The sequence below is a fragment of the Schistocerca nitens genome, chromosome 4, assembly GCF_023898315.1.
Source record: "Schistocerca nitens isolate TAMUIC-IGC-003100 chromosome 4, iqSchNite1.1, whole genome shotgun sequence".
Classification (NCBI taxonomy): domain Eukaryota; kingdom Metazoa; phylum Arthropoda; class Insecta; order Orthoptera; family Acrididae; genus Schistocerca; species Schistocerca nitens.
In genome coordinates this window covers 356,143,143-356,162,905 of record NC_064617.1, presented here as the reverse complement: position 1 = coordinate 356,162,905, position 19,763 = coordinate 356,143,143, and the positions used below count along the sequence as shown (strand labels likewise).

General features: G+C 38.2%; 1 protein-coding gene across 3 annotated transcripts in view; it reads left to right on the top strand.

The window, feature by feature from the left end:
• Positions 1-17,020, top strand: part of LOC126253090 (uncharacterized) — a 96,061-nt gene extending 79,041 nt beyond the window's left edge. For all 3 annotated transcript variants that reach the window (XM_049954193.1, XM_049954192.1, XM_049954191.1), the window contains exon 7: positions 14,242-17,020. In XM_049954193.1, coding sequence (XP_049810150.1) covers positions 14,242-14,430 — 189 coding nt within the window. In that variant the 3' untranslated portion in view covers positions 14,431-17,020. The remainder of the gene's footprint in view (positions 1-14,241) is intronic.
• The last annotated feature ends 2,743 nt before the right edge of the window (positions 17,021-19,763 follow it).

The following is a 19,763-nucleotide window of genomic DNA, read 5'->3' as shown; positions in this document are numbered from 1 at the left end:
TAAATACTTACATGTTGTATGCGTATTGAAGCATTGGTGGGCAGAGAGCACACAAATATTAGGTGACGGATGTGCACTACATATCTCAGTTGAGTACAAATCTACTTTCCACAAGCAAAGCAGCAGAACAGTCATTTTTGATGATAGAAGCTGTCACATTTGTGATGCTGAGAAGAAACTGATGGACACAACATGATTAATCAACAAAACGCATAAACTGGATCGACTGAGTGATCACACTGTTGAAGCAAAGTGTATGTTCTTGTCTAATGACACACAGCTATGAGATAGATTATTGTGCTACCTACGCTTGGATGCCATTGGTGAATTATGAAAAGCTGTGGCTAATGGCATCAGATATAAAGAAGTGGTTTACACTCCATGCAATACTTGCCTAGAACATCCAAGCAAACCAGACTTCCATTCCCACATCCCACTTTTAGAACAAAAAAAGTTTTGGAATTAGTACATTCAGATTTGTGCAACTTAACAAACTATACCGACCAGAATGCAAAATATTTCCTAACTCTGACTGACTGATTTTTTGAGAAAGATTCTTTTATGCACTGTCAGCAGTAACTATGAAGTACCTGAGGTTACTCGCAGTTTTAGAAGGATTGTAGGGAATCACACATGTGAAGAATTTTGTATCTTATGAACTACTAATGGAAAGGAATATATGAATGAGAGACTAACAAAATTCTTATACAACAAAGGAGCTAAACATCAAACAATACCTCACACTCCCGAACAAAATGGTATAACAGAGAGACACAATAGAACAATCTTGGAAAAGGTAAAATATATGTCGGATGATGCGAAATTATGTATGAAATTTTGGGGAGAAGCAGTCTCCATTACAGTTTATTGTATTAGATTTGCATCATCAGCAAAAACTTTGAACATGATGCCAGAATCTGACATCCAACATTTGAGATTATTCAGCAGTAAAGCTTTTGTCCAAATACTAAAAGCCATTAGGCACAAACAGGACAAAAAATGTGTTGAGTGCATGCTCGATGGATACTGCAAAGATAGTAAGTGTATTGTTTGTTCCACCCATTTAACAAAGATTTATAAAAACCAAAAGTTCCCTTTAAAGGAGAAACAATTTAAAAGCATATAAACAAGCTAGGAAAATCTAATCATTCATTGGGACCAAACAAAATATTTATTCTGTTAGCGGATAAGGAGAAGAATCAAACTGGATTGGAAGAAGTTTCATCAGAATCAGAAAACACTGTAGCACAAGATGACTCAAAGGATGCCAGGTTGTATAATAGTATTTCAGAAGAACTGGGCTCAGTCAGAATAAAAAAAGATTTCAGACCATATCCACAAGTACTCTTCCCAAATCCAGGACCAAAGAAGATGGGCAGTTATGTGTCCTATCCCACTAATGATTCACAAGAAGCAAAACCATCAACTTTGGAAGAGGCTATGCAATCTAAAGATCAAAAGAAATGGTTTCATGCAATTCAAGAAGAATTAAAGTTACATGCAGAAAAAAAAGACTGTTTATGCCAAGTGGATCTTTAAGACAGAAAAAGACTTACAAGGGCAAATACTTCACCCTTTTAACTCGTAAGAAATGTGCACAAGTGAAAGGTTTAGAATCTGAAATAACATATTGCACTGGTGATATGATGCAATTCACTCATTTAATTATTTAGTCTAGCTGTTAAATGTTACTTGGACATTGATCATTGTGTTGTAAGTGCAGTTCTTTTCCAAGGAAACCTGAAAGAAGAAATTTATATTATAATTCCCGTGTTTGGCAATGTGAGAAAAACAGTAAAAGATAAAAGCATGAAAAGACTTTAAAAAGCAGTCTGCGGATGTAAACAGAAAAGTTACTGTTGGAATGTCAAACTGGATAAAGCTCTACTCAGTGTAAATTTCAGCAGTTCACCAGCTGACCCCTGCATTTACCAGAAAAATCAAGGAAGAGACATATTCATCATAGCAATTTATGTTGATGATATACTGACCTTTTGTAACAATCTGCAACAAAAAATTGCTTTTAAAGAGAAACTAAACAAACAATTCAAACAATAGGACATTTGAGCCATGTCCAGTTGCCTGTGGATCTGATTAACAAAAGATCGCAAATGTGGACTGTAGTAGATGAAGCACACATTATATAAATCAGATTCTAGAAAAATATAATATGCAAGGCTGGCATCTTGCATCCACACTGCTAAATCATAACATCCAGTATTACTGCAGAGGGAGAGGGGGAGGGGGCCTGCCATAAAGATTTATCTCAGGAAGGGAAGTCATATGTAGCCTAATGTAGGCACGATTAGCTCTTTCATGTGTAATTGGAGTGGTGAGTCAGTTTAATAACAACCCAGGAATATCTTACTGGCAAGCTGTGAAAACAGTCCTTCAATATTTAGAGGGAACTAAAGATGTCGAAGTACAATTTTCAAAGATGAGGATCATGACATCACAGGATTCATTGATCCTGACTGGGCTAGGGACGCAGAAGATAGGAAATAAAGCACCGAATTCTTGTTTGTGGCACAAGGTGCAGCAGTATTGTGGAACAGCAAAAATACCAACAGTAACATTCTAGGTGACTGATGCAGATTACTTGGCATTAACTTCTGTCTGCCAGGAAGCACTTTGCCTACAATAGCTATGAAGAGAAATATCCCATTTGCTAAAAGTGGGCCTAATTAAACTGTTGTGTGACAACAAAGGTACAGTTGACTTGTCAAAGGTAATTGGGTACAAAGGCCACACTAAACACATTGATTGGAGCAAATTTCAACAAATGGAACACTAATAGAATGTAATGTCAAAGCTGTTGTGAAGAACTAGTCATCATAAAGTAACACAAGAATTTGGACTAACAGGGTGAGATACTGAGAGGGTTTGCTCCTTCTGGGGATGTTGGAAATTATGAATTCCATGCTTGTACTAGAAAATCATCTTTGGCACCATTGCTACAGCTCTTGCTATGGACATCGTTTGTTGCTGTAATTTTATGTCGTGTAATACTTCAATGTTACATTCATTCTGTGCAGAAAAAACCTTTTTTAGTTCGAAACAGTAACGACTTTTTATTTGAAGATAAAAAATAACACACCTGTATACACTTGATCAGAAACCAGACTTCAGTTATAGAAGTCGAAGGATATGAAAAAGGGACGGTCGTTGAAAAGGGAGTGAAACAGTATAGTAGCCTACCCCCCATGTTATTCAGCTTATACACTGAATAATCAGTAAAAGAATAGTAAGATAAATTTGGGAAAGGAATTGAAGTTCATGAAGAAGAAATACAAAATTTAAGGATTTCCAGTGGCATTATAATTATGTCAGATATGATAAACGGCTTGAAGATCAGTGAAACAGAGTGGAAAATGTTTTGAAAAAGAGGTAATAAGATGAACAACAATAAAAGTAAACTAATAGTAATGGAACATGTTTGAATTAAATCTGGCAAACTGGAGAGAACTATATTAGATTAGCAAATGAGATACTAAATGTAGCAGCTCTGTTTTGCTATTTGGACAGAAAAAAATAACTGATTATGGCCAAAGTAGAGAAGATACGGGGTGTTCAAAAAGTCTCTCCGCAGTGCCGTATGACTGTTAGCTGCGCATGCTGTGTGCTGCAGTAAATATACCGAAATGAAGCTCAATGAAATAAAAGTTATTAATTTATTGAATATTCATTTTTACTTACAAATTTTCACATTAAATGTTGAAAGCATCCCCCCTGTTGTTGAATACACAATTAAATTTGTCTAATCATGTTTCCAAACACAAGCTGTAACATTTATTCTGTAACAGAAGCAGTGAAAGTGGATAGTGCAGTTTCCAATTAATCGATGGATTTTGCATGGTTTTTATAGACAGTTGCTTTTGCTGCACCCCAGAAGAAAAAGTCAGGTGGTGTTAGGTCAGGCGATCGTGGAGGCCAAAGTCCCTGTGAAATTATGCGATCACCAAAAACATCAGCGAGCAGTGACATTGAAACGCGAGCTGTATGCGCGGTTGCACCATCTTGTTGAAAACAACCGTTCAGTATTTCTTTTAACACAAGTTCTCCTATGAATGGGTACAGAATATCACTGCAGTATCGTTGTGTGTTTATTGTTTTGTTGAAAAACCCAGGCAGGCGAACAATCATACGGCACGCACGGCTAACAATCATACAGCACTGCGGAGAGACTCTTTGAAAACCCTGTATAAAATACACATCAAAAATGGCACAAAAAGTGTTTTTGAAAAAGAGAAATTTGTTAACATTGAAATAGGGAGTTTCTTTTGAAGCTGTTTGTGTAGATTATAGCCTTTTGTAGAATTGAAATCTGAAAGGTAAGCAGTACAGACAAGAGGAGAATAGGAGTTCCTGATATGTAGTGTTACAGAAGGACGGTGAGGATTAGATGAGTAGTACAAAATATTTGGGATATCTTGATTTAAAAGGATCGATTGATAGGGCTCATTCTGAGACATCAAGGAATATTCAGTTTAGTGATGGAGTGAAGTGTGGGTTGTAAAAATTGACTAAGGCATGACTGCAGTTAATAGGTTCAAATGGATCTGGGTTAGAGTAGTTATGGAGAGATGAAGAGACTTGCACAGAATAGACAAGTCTGAAAAGCTACATAGAACTATACTAGTCTTTGGACTGAAGATCATAATTACAACAAGAAGTTGTGTACCACTCAACTAATCGATATGTTTTCAACTTTTCTCAAAAAGTAGCTGTACTTGCTCATCGAGTGGTACAACATTTTGATAGCCAGTGGTTCCATTGCTGTGAATTGCATTCAGTTTGCTTTTGTATGGAAATATTTTTGTGATTAATTATTATGGTGATAATGGCTCCTGACAGGCAAGCATCAGTGCATATTCCATGATTCAGTTGATAAAAGTGCTTCTGGGTGTCACATAGTGCAGTTCTATGCCTTTTAAATAAAGTCTTTGTTGTGGATTTACAGTTTTCAACACCGCCTTCCTATTCCAGATCACAGTAGACTCTTCATCCTGTTTAGCATACGAATATAGTCAGTCTGGTTTTGTAACTATGCTTTTGTGAATATGCATCATGACATCTTCCATTTTAGGGCTCATTTCATGGGTAAGGACTTCGTCCTAATGTTTCATAGGTATTGATATTCAACAACAATACTTCTTGTTATTCTTATTCAGGATCTGATTCTTGATACTGACATCCATCCATCTGCAAGAATATTCATTATAGTCTTGTGTTGGACAAATACTTTAATTAAGCAGGCCATTGTGCCTTTTCTGTCTTCCAATGGGGATATAATGTATATAGTGAAATTAGTGCTTCGTAGCCCTTTGGTGATTATTCTACAGCGATTGCTCTTTATGTTTAAAAATGAGAATCAGGTGCCAGGTGGTTTTCACATTTTTAATCTCTAGCCAATTCAACTAAGACAAAAAAGATAGGAGGAAAAATCCATGTTGTTGCATATTTTTGTATAGTGGTAGGAGGGAATAGTGCAAACAACATACTGAAAATCTTGACTTATGGACACATGGGGATGGGTGAGCATTTAAAGGCCATTGATGTTCAAAATTACAGACCAATATCCTTAATATCAATTTACTGCAGAATTCCTGAACTTATTAGCAGTTTGAACATAACAAATTTCCGACTGAAAAGTTTCTGTCCACAAATCATTAGTTTTAGAAAGAATCGCTCAATCAAAACTCAGCTTCCCCTTCTCCTATGATACTACCTCACCTGTCATTAAATAACATCTTTGCCTCTGTACTTCCACCTCGACTGACATCTCTGCCCAAACTCTTTGCCTTTACATATGTCTGCTTGTGTCTGTATATGTGCGGATGGATGTGTGTGTGTGTGTGTGTGTGTGTGTGTGTGTGTGTGTGTCCCTTTTTCCCCCCAAGGTGCAAACAAGGTATTGGAATACCTCCTTACCCTCCCCCTTAAAACCCACATCCTTTGCCTCTGTACTTCCACCTCGACTGACATCTCTGCCCAAACTCTTTGCCTTTACATATGTCTGCTTGTGTCTGTATATGTGCGGATGGGTGTGTGTGTGTGTGTGTGTGTGTGTGTGTGTGTGTGTGTGTGTGTGTGTGTGAGTGCGCGCGCGCGCGATTGTATACATGTCCCTTTTTCCCCCCAAGGTGCAAACAAGGTATTGGAATACCTCCTTACCCTCTCCCTTAAAACCCACATCCTTTCGTCTTTCCCTCTCCTTCCCTGTTTCCTGATGAAGCAGACATATTCAAAGACAAAGAGTTGTCTTTGAATATGTCTGCTTGTGTCTGTATATGTGTGAATGGATATGTGTGTGTGTGCGAGTGTATACCCGTCCTTTTTCCCCCCTAAGGTAAGTCTTTCCACTCCCAGGATTGGAATGACTCCTTACCCTCTCCCATAAAACCCACATCCTTTCGTCTTTCCCTCTACTTCCCTCTTTCCTGACGAAGCAACAGATTGTTGCGAAAGCTAGAATTTTGTGTGTATGTTTGTGTTTGTTTGTGTGTCTATCGACCTGCCAGCGCTTTCGTTTGGTAAGTCACATCATCTTTGTTTTTAGATATATACAAAATTCAAGCTTTCGCAACCAACGGTTGCTTCATCAGGAAAGAAGGAAGGAGAGGGAAAGACGAAAGGATGTGGGTTTTAAGGGAGAGGGTAAGGAGTCATTCCAATCCTGGGAGCGGAAAGACTTACCTTAGGGGGAAAAAAGGACAGGTATACACTCGCTCACACACACATATCCATCCGCACATACACAGTCACAAGCAGACATTTGTAAACGCAAAGAGTTTGGGCAGAGATGTCAGTTGAGGTGGAAGTACAGAGGCAAAGATGTTGTTGAAAGACAGGTGTGGTATGAGCGGCGGCAACTTGAAATTAGCGGAGGTTGAGGCCTGGCGGATAATGAGAAGAGAGGAAATACTGAAGGGCAAGTTCCCATCTCCGGAGTTCTGACAGGTTGGTGTTAGTGGGAAGTATCCAGATAACCCGGATGGTGTACACTGTGCCAAGATGTGCTGGCCGTTCACCAAGGCATGTTTAGCCACAGGGTGATCCTCATTACCAACAAACACTGTCTGCCTGTGTCCATTCATGTAAATGGACAGTTTGTTGCTGGTCATTCCCACATAGAATGCATCACAGTGTAGGCAGGTCAGTTGGTAAATCACGTGGGTGCTTTCACACGTGGCTCTGCCTTTGATCGTGTACACCTTCCGGGTTACAGGACTGGAGTAGGTGGTGGTGGGAGGGGGCATGGGACAGGTTTTACACCGGGGGCGGTTACAAGGGTAGGAGCCAGAGGGTAGGGAAGGTGGTTTGGGGATTTCATAGGGATGAACTAAGAGGTTACGAAGGTTAGGTGGACGACGGAAAGACACTCTCGGTGGAGTGGGGAGGATTTCATGAAGGATGGATCTCATTTCAGGGCAGGATTTGAGGAAGTCGTATCCCTGCTGGAGAGCCACATTCAGAGTCTGATCCAGTCCTGGAAAGTATCCTGTCACAAGTGCCCCAGTTGTGGTTTGTTCTTGTCCACAATCACAGGATGTATCTTCTGTTATGAAGCCCCATCTCTTCAGGTTGTCTCTGGATCGTCCAACTCCTGATTGTAATCTTTTTAAAGATTTCCACACCAGCCAGCTCTCGTTGTGTCCAGGTGGTAGTTCTTCAGCTTCTGGCATCTGCATGTGAGGCATCAACTTCTTCCATAACTCCAGCCTTGACTTCTCTGATGAAATGGCGAGCTTCTCAGATGTTCTCAGGAAGCTCTTTCGCGATCTCAGCCGTTGCTGTGGTGGATTATGTCCGTGCAGTGGATGGGCACTGTCCTGTTCCACTTTGTCTCTCCTTGTTGGCAGCCACTGTTCTGCGTACCCATGGTGGCGCTATTCCAGCCAGGCAGTAGAGCTTATCAGTTGGGGTAGGTCTTCAGCAACCTGTGATCAACCTGCAGGTTTCGTTGAGAGCAATGTCTACTTGTCTGGCATGAGATGACCTGTACCAGACTGGAGAAGCATATTCAGCAGTAGAAAAGCATAGTGCCATTGCAGAACAGACAAACACCATATCCCTAGATTTACGAAAAGATTTGACTCGATGCCCCACTGCAAACTGATAATGAAGTTATGAACATGTGGAATAGGGTCCCAGATACGTGAGTGGCTCCAAAGACTTCATAAGTAATAGGACCCAGTACATTATTCTCAATGATGAGTGTTCATCAGAGACAAAGATATTGTGTGACATGCCCTAGGGAAGTGTGATAGGATAGCTATTATCCTCCCTATACATAAATGATGTGAAAGACAACAGAGTGAGCAGCAATCTGCGGTTGTTTGCTGATAATGGTGGGTTGTTTGGGAAGGTGTCATCATTGAGTGATGTTAGGCAGATACAAGATGATTTGACAAAATTTCTAAGTGGTTTGATGAGTGCCAGCTAGCTGTAAATGTAAAAAATATAAGTTAATGCAAATGAGTAGAAAAAACAATCCCAAAATGTTCAAACACAACATTAGTAGTGTGCTGCATCACAAAGTCATGTCAATTAAATATCTGAGTGTAAAGTTGCAAAGCAATATGAAATTGTACGAGCATGTAAGGATTGTAGTGGGGAAGGAGAATGGCTGACTTTGGTTTATTGGGAGAATTTTAGGAAAGTGTGGTTCATCTGTAAAGGAGACCACGTATAGAACACTAGTGCAACCCATTCTTGAGTACTGCTAGAGTGTTTAGGATTCCCACCAAGTCAGATTAAAGGAAAGCATCAAAGCATTTCAGAGATGGTATGGTAGATTTGTTACCAGTAGGTTCGATGAGCATGCAAGTATTACAGAGGTACTTCGGGGACTCAAATCGAATCCTTAGACGGAGGGTAACACCCTTTTCGAGGAACGCTGTTGAGGAAATTGAGAGATTTGATGTTTTGCAGACTCTAGAACAATCCTACTACTACCAGTGTACATTTTGCATAAAGACCATGAACATAAGATATGAGGAATTAGGGGTCGTACGGATGAACAGTCATATTTCCCTTGCCAATTTGCAAGAAGAGCAGGAAGAGAAATGAGTTGTAGCGTTGAAAGGAACCCTCCACCATGCACCATATGGTGGGTTGCTGAGTATGTATGTAGATGCAGATGCATTTTGGAAGGTAGTTCACAGGATTGTGCTCATGCACTTCCCTCCTTTGTTGGCCTGCAAACTGAATAGCGAACAGGTGAATTCACACTATCTCTACCCCTGTACATCACTAGAAGCAACTATAGCGTGTTTCAGGTCAGTTGCGAAATGACAGCTTGTTGCTCTTTATTGTCGACAGTGTACTGTGAGGCTATGTATCATGTTGTAGGCACTTAGTGATGAACTAATTAATGACCAGAAAGTTAATGCAAATCTCTTTATTCAGAAACCACTTGGACTTGTAGAGTGGAACTCACAGAGTGAACTACTTACCACACATCCACAGTGTATCTTGCAAGGTGGGTGTGAATGTGGCTGATGGACTGGGCTTGATCATGTTCAGTTCCAAAACAGTAATGTGCTGTAATCCATTGTTTGACTTACATTGAAATATCTGAAGTTGGATAACACCTAAGTGACCTAAATCCGTTGCGGAAGAGCCTGAGCTGATGCAAGGATGGAGCATTTGAGAAGTATTCCATTTATTTATAGTGGAGGCAATGAAATAAACATTGTCAAATAAATATTGACAACATGTTGCACTTGGGCTAAAATCTTCAGTGTGGTAGACGTATTACAGCTGCAGGAGTTCAGTTTAATAACATAATAACTCACTTAAACAGAAAATAACTCCAGTGTATGAATCCAACCCCAGTGAAGTTATTTTGTCTACGTACATAAGAGAAGTAGACAGGAAATGCTGCGGAGGTATAGTCTGCCTGTAAACTGAAAATTGAGCAGCAGCCGTGGGAGAGGATGCCTTTCGTGGAAGAAAGCTACAGCTGCTTTATGGGATCACTAAGAATAAATTTTCCCTCTAGCAGTGTAGAAAAGTCTTCACTGATTGACACAGATTCTTTCCACATGTGTTCTTTGCATTAATATTATTAATAATTCTTACCTGTATTCCATGTAGTGTTAACACACCTTGTGGAAAATGAACATTGCACAGCATGTGGCCAGTTATCATAAGGTGCACTGCAGGAGGGTTAGTACAAATTTGTTAAACACCCTGTAGGCACTTGCTGTGACATAGTGAGGTAGAGGGAGTTGGGACTCGCCTGCTTCTCTTCAGTTTGTAGACCTATAAAGGAGGGAAATGCATAACCACAAAACTCCTCCCCACCACCCCCTCCACCCCCATTAAACCCAAAAAACACAGTTTATTCCTAAATATGGCACTACTGCACTTAGATGTGAAACACACATTAATTTTATACCATTAAAACACTATGTTTAGTAATTTGTGGTTTTTCCGTCCCCTGCAACATGAAAACTATTAGTCCCAGAGAAAAAATTTTCTAGGGAAATTAATGTAGCTTAATGTAACACTGGGAAGCATTTTTGACAGAGGCTGCAGTTATTGAGTTACTCAAAAAACATAAAAAAGTAACTTTTAAATGCCCCCATTTTTCGGCCACACCTTACTGGTCAGGATTTTTGCTATATTGTTCATGGCACTTCCTTCTTCCATCGTGTAAAAATTTGCAACTACAGAAAGTTTTTCCTCAGATTTTCCTTCCATTGACTGGACTATTTGTTATCCAGTGATTAATAGCTCGCTTATACTAGGTAACTCTCACTACACCTATATGTATAGCATGTATTGTATGTCACAAATTAGTTCTATTTTGAAACATTACCAATTATATTATAGGTGAGTAATCCCATGTTTGTCCAAATACATATATTCCATTGATAAGAGATATCATGGAAATAGTATTTCTTCAGTCTTTTGTGAATATGACAGCTACGATGGGGTAAAATGGAATGACATTTTCTGTTAATCTGTGTTAGAAATGCACAGCGGTGTTCAAAGGGTACCTATTAATTTAATGGTCTAATTTATTACAACAAAAGAAATAGCAGGATTGAAAATAAAGTGTGGCAAGGCAAACATTGACCTGTAGCCAATTGATGTCTAGCACACAGAAACAGATAGCAGCACAGAGACATTACTAGTTTTTGAGCCACTGCTCTTTCATTTGTTTAAGTACATCGCCTCAGACGCATACAACCACACAGACATCCATCGTGCAAGTGAACATCTTGATGTAATGATTAGGTAATGAGATTTAATTGTTAAACAATGAAGACAGACACCCTTTGTGATTGCTACTAACAATGTTTATGAAGTTACTCTAATTCTCACCTTGATATGCTACAGAACTGATTATTATTTCATTACTTTTATTTTCACAGTTTGCAGTATGTCACAAAGTATAGACATTTTATGGCATCTCGCATATAGACAGCAGGCACTACCTTGATTACTAAACACATTACTTGCAAAGGAAAATTTAAGCGTAACCTACCTTTCTGTTCACAATGAGAACATTACACAGAGTAAGAGTTGTTGTTGTTGTTGTTGTTGTTGTTGTTGTTGTTGTTGTCTTCAGTCGTGAGACTGGTTTGATGCAGCTCCCCATGCTACTCTATCCTGTGCAAGCTTCTTCATCTCCCAGTACCTACTGCAGCATACATCCTTCTGAATCTGCTTAGTGTATTCATCTCTTGGTCTCCCTCTACGATTTTTACCCTCCACGCTGCCCTCCAATACTAAATTGGTGATCCCTCGATGTCTCAGAACATGTCCTACCAACCGATCCTTTCTTCTAGTCAAGTTGTGCCACAAGCTCCTCTTCTCCCCAATTCTATTCAATACCTCCTCATTAGTTATGTGATCTACCCATCTAATCTTTAGCATTCTTCTGTAGCACCACATTTCGAAAGCTTCTATCCTCTTTTTGTCTAAACTATTTATGGTCCACGTTTCACTTCCATACATGGCTACTCTCCATACAAATACTTTCAGAAACGACTTCCTGACATTTAAATCTATACTCGATGTTAACAAATTTTTCTTCTTCAGGAAAGCTTTCCTTGCCATTGCCAGTTACATTTTATATTCTCTCTACTTCGACCATCATCAGTTATTTTGCTCCCCAAATAGCAAAACTCCTTTACTAATTTAAGTGTCTCATTTCCTAATCTAATTCCCTCAGCATCACCTGACTTAATTCGACTACATTCCATTATCCTCGTTTTGCTTTTGTTGATGTTCATCTTATACCCTCCTTTCAAGACACTGTCCATTCCGTTCAGCTGCTCTTCCAAGCCCGAGCGAGGTGGCGCAGTGGTTATCACACTGGACTCGCATTCGGGAGGACGACGGTTCAATCCCGTCTCCGGCCATCCTGATTTAGGTTTTCCGTGATTTCCCTAAATCGCTTCAGGCAAATGCCGGGATGGTTCCTTTGAAAGGGCACGGCCGATTTCCTTCCCCAGCCTTCCCTCACCCGAGTTTGCGCTCTGTCTCTAATGACCTCGTTGTCGACGGGATGTTAAACACTAATGTCCTCCTCCTCTTCCAAGTCTTTTGCTCTCTCTGACAGAATTACAATGTCATCGGCGAACCTCAAAGTTTTTATTTCTTCTCCATGGATTTTAATACCTACTCCGAACTTTTCTTTTGTTTCCTTTATTACTTGCTCAATATACAGATTGAATAACATCGGGGAGAGGCTACAACCCTGTCTCACTCCCTTCCCAACCACTGCTTCCCTTTCATACCCCTCGACTCTTATAACTGCCATCTGGTTTCTGTACAAATTGTAAATAGCCTTTCGCTCCCTGTATTTTACCCCTGCCACCTTCAGAATTTGAAAGAGAGTATTCCAGTGAACATTGTCAAAAGCTTTCTCTAAGTCTACAAATGCTAGAAATGTAGGTTTGCCTTTCCTTAATCTAGCTTCTAAGATAAGTCATAGGGTCAGTATTGCCTCATGTGTTCCAATATTTCTACGGAATCCAAACTGATCTTCCCCGAGCCGATCAGCTTCTACCAGTTTTTCCATTCGTCTGTAAAGAATACATGTTAGTATTTTGCAGCTGTGACTTATTAAACTGATAGTTCGGTAATTTTCACATCTGTCAGCACCTGCTTTCTTTGGGATTGGAATTATTATATTCTTCTTGAAGACTGAGGGTATTTCGCCTGTCTCATACATCTTGCTCACCAGATGGTACAGCTTCGTCAGGACTGGCTCTCCCAAGGCTGTCAGTAGTTCTAATGGAATGTTGTCTACTCCGGGGGCCTTGTTTCGACTCAGGTCTTTCAGTGCTCTGTCAAACTCTTCACACAGTATCATATCTCCCATTTCATCTTCATCTACATCCTCTTCCATTTCCATAATATTGTCCTCAAGTACATCACCGTCGTATAGACCCTCTATATACTCCTTCCACCTTTCTGCTTTCCCTTCTTTGCTTAGAACTGGATTTCCATTTGAGGCTCTTGATATTCATAAAAGTGGTTCTCTTTTCTCCAAAGGTCTCTTTAATTTTCCTGTAGGCAGTATCTATGTTACCCCTAGTGAGATAAGCCTCTACATCCTTACATTTGTCCTCTAGCCATCCCTGCTTAGCCATTTTGCACTTCCTGTCGATCTCATTTTTGAGACGTCTGTATTCCTTTTTGCCTTCTTCATTGACTTCATTTTTATATTTTCTCCTTTCATCAATTAAATTCAATATTTCTTCTGTTACCCAAGGGAAGAGCTTGGAATTAATGAAGATAGGGAAGGAAATTTGTGTTGGTTGTGTTTAAGGAACTCTAGCATTTGCCATAAATGATTTAAGGCAGCTACAGAAAACCTAAATGCAGATGTCCAAGCAAGTGTTTCCCCTTTACAAGTCCAGTGTGCTAACCACTGTCAGCTCTTCTGCCGATTGTTAAGAGGAAGGGAACTAGCTTTTGATTATTATCAGTTGCCGAAGAGGTCATTGTCTGCTGCACTTCAACATCACTATGAACTCGAAGTTATATGAGACCAATTAAAAAAGGCATGACATAACATTGGGTATCAGTTTTGTGTCCATTGTGTTAATATGACTTGTATAAATCTACAAAACATTAGACAAACTTGTGTCAGAACATACATAATTTATGTCTTCACACATGTCACTTGTCCATAAAAGTTCTACTACTACTGTTTTAAATTTCATTGTAGATGTCATTATATTGTTGTTAATATATTTTTCTCTTTTATCATAGGCAATGGAAGCAACAAAGGCACTTTTACGCCATGGCCTTCGAACTAAGTTAGAGGCTTCACTTGAGTCAGAAATACACTTACTGGTGCAGCATTGGTGCACAACTGAATGTCAGAATAATATTCGTAATTTTCTGGAAGCTTATGAAGAAATCAGCTTGCAGAGACAACGCATTGATCCTGACCTCTAGCCTTGGGTTTGTCCCATTAGCGCTGTCTGGTCAGAGTCCTCCAGAGGGCAACAGGAAAATGCCTGTTTTGAACACTAATAATTATTTATTGTTGTAAGTGTGTGCTTTATTTTTATAGGCAGTTTGTTATGGTTTGAAATGGTGGAATACCTGATCATCATGATGCATGGTAATGACTTTGTTAGGTCTTTGTGACATTTGTGATATTATTGATAGATAATACATCACTTTCGTTCTGTTCTAAAGTTTTCTGAATACAGGTGTACTGTGTGGTTATACAGATGCCTTCATAGATGACAAGAGTTAAAAAGATGGTTTAAGTGCTGAAGGCATTCTTATCAACAGAACTTTCATGCTGGGGCCAAGATTGTAATGCAGATTTTTCTTTCTATATGATTTCTGATTGTTACAGTTGAAGCTGAAGAAGTTGAGTGTTTTGTAATGTGTAAAAGTGTAGTTGTTGATGATCTCTCAGAAATCTTTATTTTCGTAAGATCAGTTGATACGTTGGTGAATAATTGTTAAGACATTTCAATGTCACCTTTGTGCTCAGGAGAATTCGGTGTTCATCCAGTTTACGAAGAAAAGCTAAATAGTTCATGTGGAGACAGTGATAGATTGTAATTACTGCTTTCTTGCATTGTATAGAATTGATAATTTCATCTCTTTATACTTTTGTACAACTTTACATAGTTGAAAACAAATATTCATTGTTGTGGATGTTCACAAAATAATAATTTTGTTACAGATGCATACCATTTAAGTTTACACTTAAGTAGTAATCATACATGCACTCATTATCAGATGTTGACCTGTGCATACTTCTTTGCACTCAGTACTCCTGTTCATCCTCCTCCTTTTTTATCTACTTATTTTCATTTAAAGATTGTCACTGTGTACTTTAAGAAATTAAAATTAAATTTTCAAGTGCCAGAATATTGCCTTCCTCTCCACTAACTACAACCCCCCCCCCCCCCCCCCACACACACAGAATTGCTATTGTTTTGAAATTTTATTGAATGAACATTCAAGAAAGCATTATATTACAGTGAATGTCGTGACTTGCAAGTACTTCATTTACTCTGCTGTTGCACATATGAGTAATGTAAATTTGCAGTGGTAGAATATGTTTAAAAAAAAGAATTTGTAAAATGTGAGCCTTATTAAAAACTGTAATCTTTTAATGTTGTACATTATGGAAAAAATGAAGTGTGGTGATATTTTCACATTATACAAGTACATGTTATTTTTTCAGTTTATGAAAGTGATATGTAACTGTATATAACTGACATGTTGTTTGCAATTTGAAAATTCTAATTCAAAAACCAGATCATTTTTGCACATATAATGTAAATAGAATTGGTTTTAACCAGTCTCAGAAAACATTCCAAAAAATACGTGTAAATTTAACTGTCACCAAACACTTTTAACACCAGATTATGTGTACCTGTACATTTATAAAAGAAATGATGTACTACATCAGTTAAATGTAATTTATGATTTTCAAGTGTCTTAAACCATGTGGAGCACTTCATTTCATTTATAACTGTGATGCATGAGGACAAAGCTGTATTTTGTCCTTGATTTTGCTGTATTAGTATGACGATTGCACTTTTATCAGTACATGGTAGTGTTGCGTGAGAGTTCATTATGAATAATTTCAATATTGTACAGTGTGCAAATCAGTAACAGCAGTTACAAACCTTGCTGTGCAGTATGACAAAAACCTACAACCAGAAATCTGCTTCTGTCAAGTTTTAGTTACCACACAAGAGAATTTTGTGTCCTTAATCAACAAGAGCAGAAAGCTACAAACTGAATGAAAATAGGTGAATCATCGAGGATACTTACAGTATGTAATATTAATCAGATTGACAATGACACAAATAGTTGATTCATTACCTATGTTTGGTCTTCGTTTGGTCATTACATTCCAGTGTTTGCATTCCTTTTCTTTCCTTATGTTCACTGTTATCAGGGTTTTTAGTTATTTATCCTTTTCTTTCCACTGTGTAACATTTATTTAATATCATTAGTTACATGTTTTTTGTCTTGAAATTCAGGAAGATGTTTGTAAAATTTATGGTTATTTGTTACAGAGCACCTTTTAAATGTACAGGGCTTTCATCTATTTCGTTCAGTTCTGTATCGATTCTGTGTGTTATTTCTCATGTTATTATAGCGAAACTACTTTCTGTTGTTGAGAGTCTGCACATTGTTAGTCATGGTAATGATATATGTTTAGTGTGTCTTATGTCATTCTGATATTTCAATGATACAAAGTATTAACAGCAGTGAAGTGGTATATGTTTCAGCAGTATTCGCAACCACATGGGTGTTTGCAACTTCATGGACACTTATTTGTGATTATAGACTGTTTTTGTGCTAGTCTCGGAGGGTAATATTCAGTAAATCTGCACATGCAACTTGTAAATATTATTATTCATGATATTAGTGATTACTAATGCCAAATTGATTTCTTCGACCAATCTTTTCCATTAGATCATTTTGCATGGACATATTTTTAAATTTTGTTATGTATGTATTTGTCACCAAACACATAGATAATAAAAAAATTGTTGTTCACAAACCTCTCGTATTAATATTTTGTGCAAGAATCCTTGTACTCTCCTAAAATAATAATTGAAGCACTAAATTATGTTACTGAATTCAAAACCTTTAGTTCAACACCAAAGTGAAGTACTGAGTTGTCACGAGAAAGATTTTTGCCATGTGACTGCCAAGATAATCCTTTAACCAAGCATTGCTGCAATTCTAGTTGGGTGCTAACTGATTGATGCAATGATTTCCTATCCTGAGCCGATCCCTTCATCTCAAAGTAGCAATTTCATTCAGTGTCCTCAGTTATGTGTTATATATACTCCAGTTTCTGTCATACATATGATATTTGCTCTCTGCATCTCCCTATAATAAGATGGGAATTATTCCTTGTTCCATGTTTTTGTAGCACTTCCTTTTCATTCTAGTTAATGTTTTCCGCATATTGCTTTGCTTGCTAACTCTGGAAGATCATCCTCATTTCTTATCTTATTAGTACACTTAATTATCAGCATCTTTTTGTAATGCTACATCTCGAATGCTTCAGTTCTCTTCTTTTCCACTTTTCCCACCCTTCGTGATATAAATTACAGTGCTGTACTTCGGACATATGTTCTAAGAAATTTCTTTTTCAAATAAGACCTATGTTTCATACTAATAGATTTTTCTTGACGAGCAATGCTTCTTTGCCTGAGGTTGCCTGCTTCTTACCAGGTGTAAAAGTATGAAACAGTAATTTGGTTGCATAATTACATGTCTGTTGTTTGAAACTGATACACAATATTTTGTTCAAAATAATCTACATTGCTATTTATACATTTCTCCCACCTCTCTGGCAGCCTATGAATGCCAAACCAAAACAGTTTCTCTTTTGAAGTGAACCAGTCAGTGAGCCATCTTCGTACATTTTCAAACAAATTGAAGCGTTTTTCAGTGAGAGCATGTCCCAGAGATGCAAATAGATGATGATCGAATGGAGACAAGTCTGGAGAACAAGCCGCATGCCCTAGTATTTCCCAGCTGAGTGCCTCAATCATTTCCCTGACTCATTTTGCTGTGTGTGATGGGGCATTATCATGGAGCAATATGACTTTGTGTTGCCTTTTCCAGATTCAGTTGTTTTTCACATAATGCTCGATTTAAATTGATCATTTGCTGCTGGTAGTGATCAGTGTTAACAGTTTTACCTGGTTTTAGCAACTAATAATAGATGACACCTTTCTGATCCTACCAAACAGGGAGCATTGTCTTCTTTCCAAAGTCATTTGGTCTTGCAGTGGATGTCAATGGTTTGCCTGGATTCACCCATGATTTTCGGCACTTAAGACTCTCAAAATATATCCATTTTTCATCACCTGTTACTATTCGATGGAGAAACGACTTTTGTATCTGGCTAGCAACATTTCACAAGTGGTCTTTTAACTTGCTTGCTGTCCTACATTCAGTTCACGCGGAACCCATTTTCCACTTTCTGCACCTTTCCCATAGCTACCTTTAGAAAAATGGCTTTCTGCATCACATTCAATTGTTCTGCGTGTTTTTGTTGAGTTTGAGTATCATCTTCATTCAATAAGGCAATACATTGTCTTCTAAAATTTTGAGTGGTTTCCCACGCTCATCATTTCTCACTTAAATATCACCAATTTTGAATTTTTTGAACCACTTGAAACACTGTGTTTTCCCAAACGCATTTTGCCAAAAGCTTCGACAAGCATTCAGTGCGATTCTGCAGCAGTTTTCTTCAAATGCTAACAGAAAACCAATGCTGTCCACAAACCGTAGTTCGTAGCACAAAACTCGACATGTTTATGGGTTTGAAACCGATACCGACGTATGGAACAAGGATTACTGTGTGTTGACATTTCTCATCAGGATGCAGGATAGCACTACAGACACAGTCTCATGAGCCCTACACTGACAGCTAGCACCATCTATAGGGAAATTCTGGTTTCATAATTCTACATGTGGTATATTATTCTCCTTGTTTCATCTGTCATACGTTATTTTGCTTCCAAGGAAGCAAAATTCCTTCACATCATCATCTACCACATGGTACACAATTTTGATATTAAGTTGCTTATCTCAATTCTACTACTCCTCAATACTGTTGCCTTTCTTTTGCTTATTTCCAATCCATATTCTGTGCGCAATAGATTGTTCATTACTTTAAATAGGCCCAGTAATTCTTAGTCACTTTCATAGAGGACAGCGCTGTCATAAGCGAATCCCAACATTAGTATGCTTTTATCCTGAATTTTAATCTCTCTCTTGACCTGTTCTTAGATTTCCTGCATTGCTTCTTCCATATACAGGTTGAACAATTCAAGACTATATTCTTGCTATGTGCCCTTTTTAAGGGAGGACTGCCATGGAAATGTAGTGCTGTAATTATACTTGCTTTCATTTTCGTTCAGATGTTTTTAGGTTTGCTGTGAAAAATATTGAATTACTTGTTGCACAAATTGTTTAAAAAACTAAAATCACTCTTGTGCCTTTGTTTACAAAATCTGTATAACCTTGTCACTAGAAAAATGAACTTCATCTTTGTCAGGCATGGTTAACTATTAAATGCAAGCATTTTTAAATACACGTGTTCAATGACCTTTAACATTTGGGACCTGAATTTATATGAAACTGTCAGCTTATATGTGATATATTTCTATTATTTCTACAGATGTCAAATACCTATTGCACAAGATATATATGTAGGTCACCCCTTTATGTGTGTGTGAATTTTGAATACAGTATTGTCATTAATTTCCTTGAGATAGGTG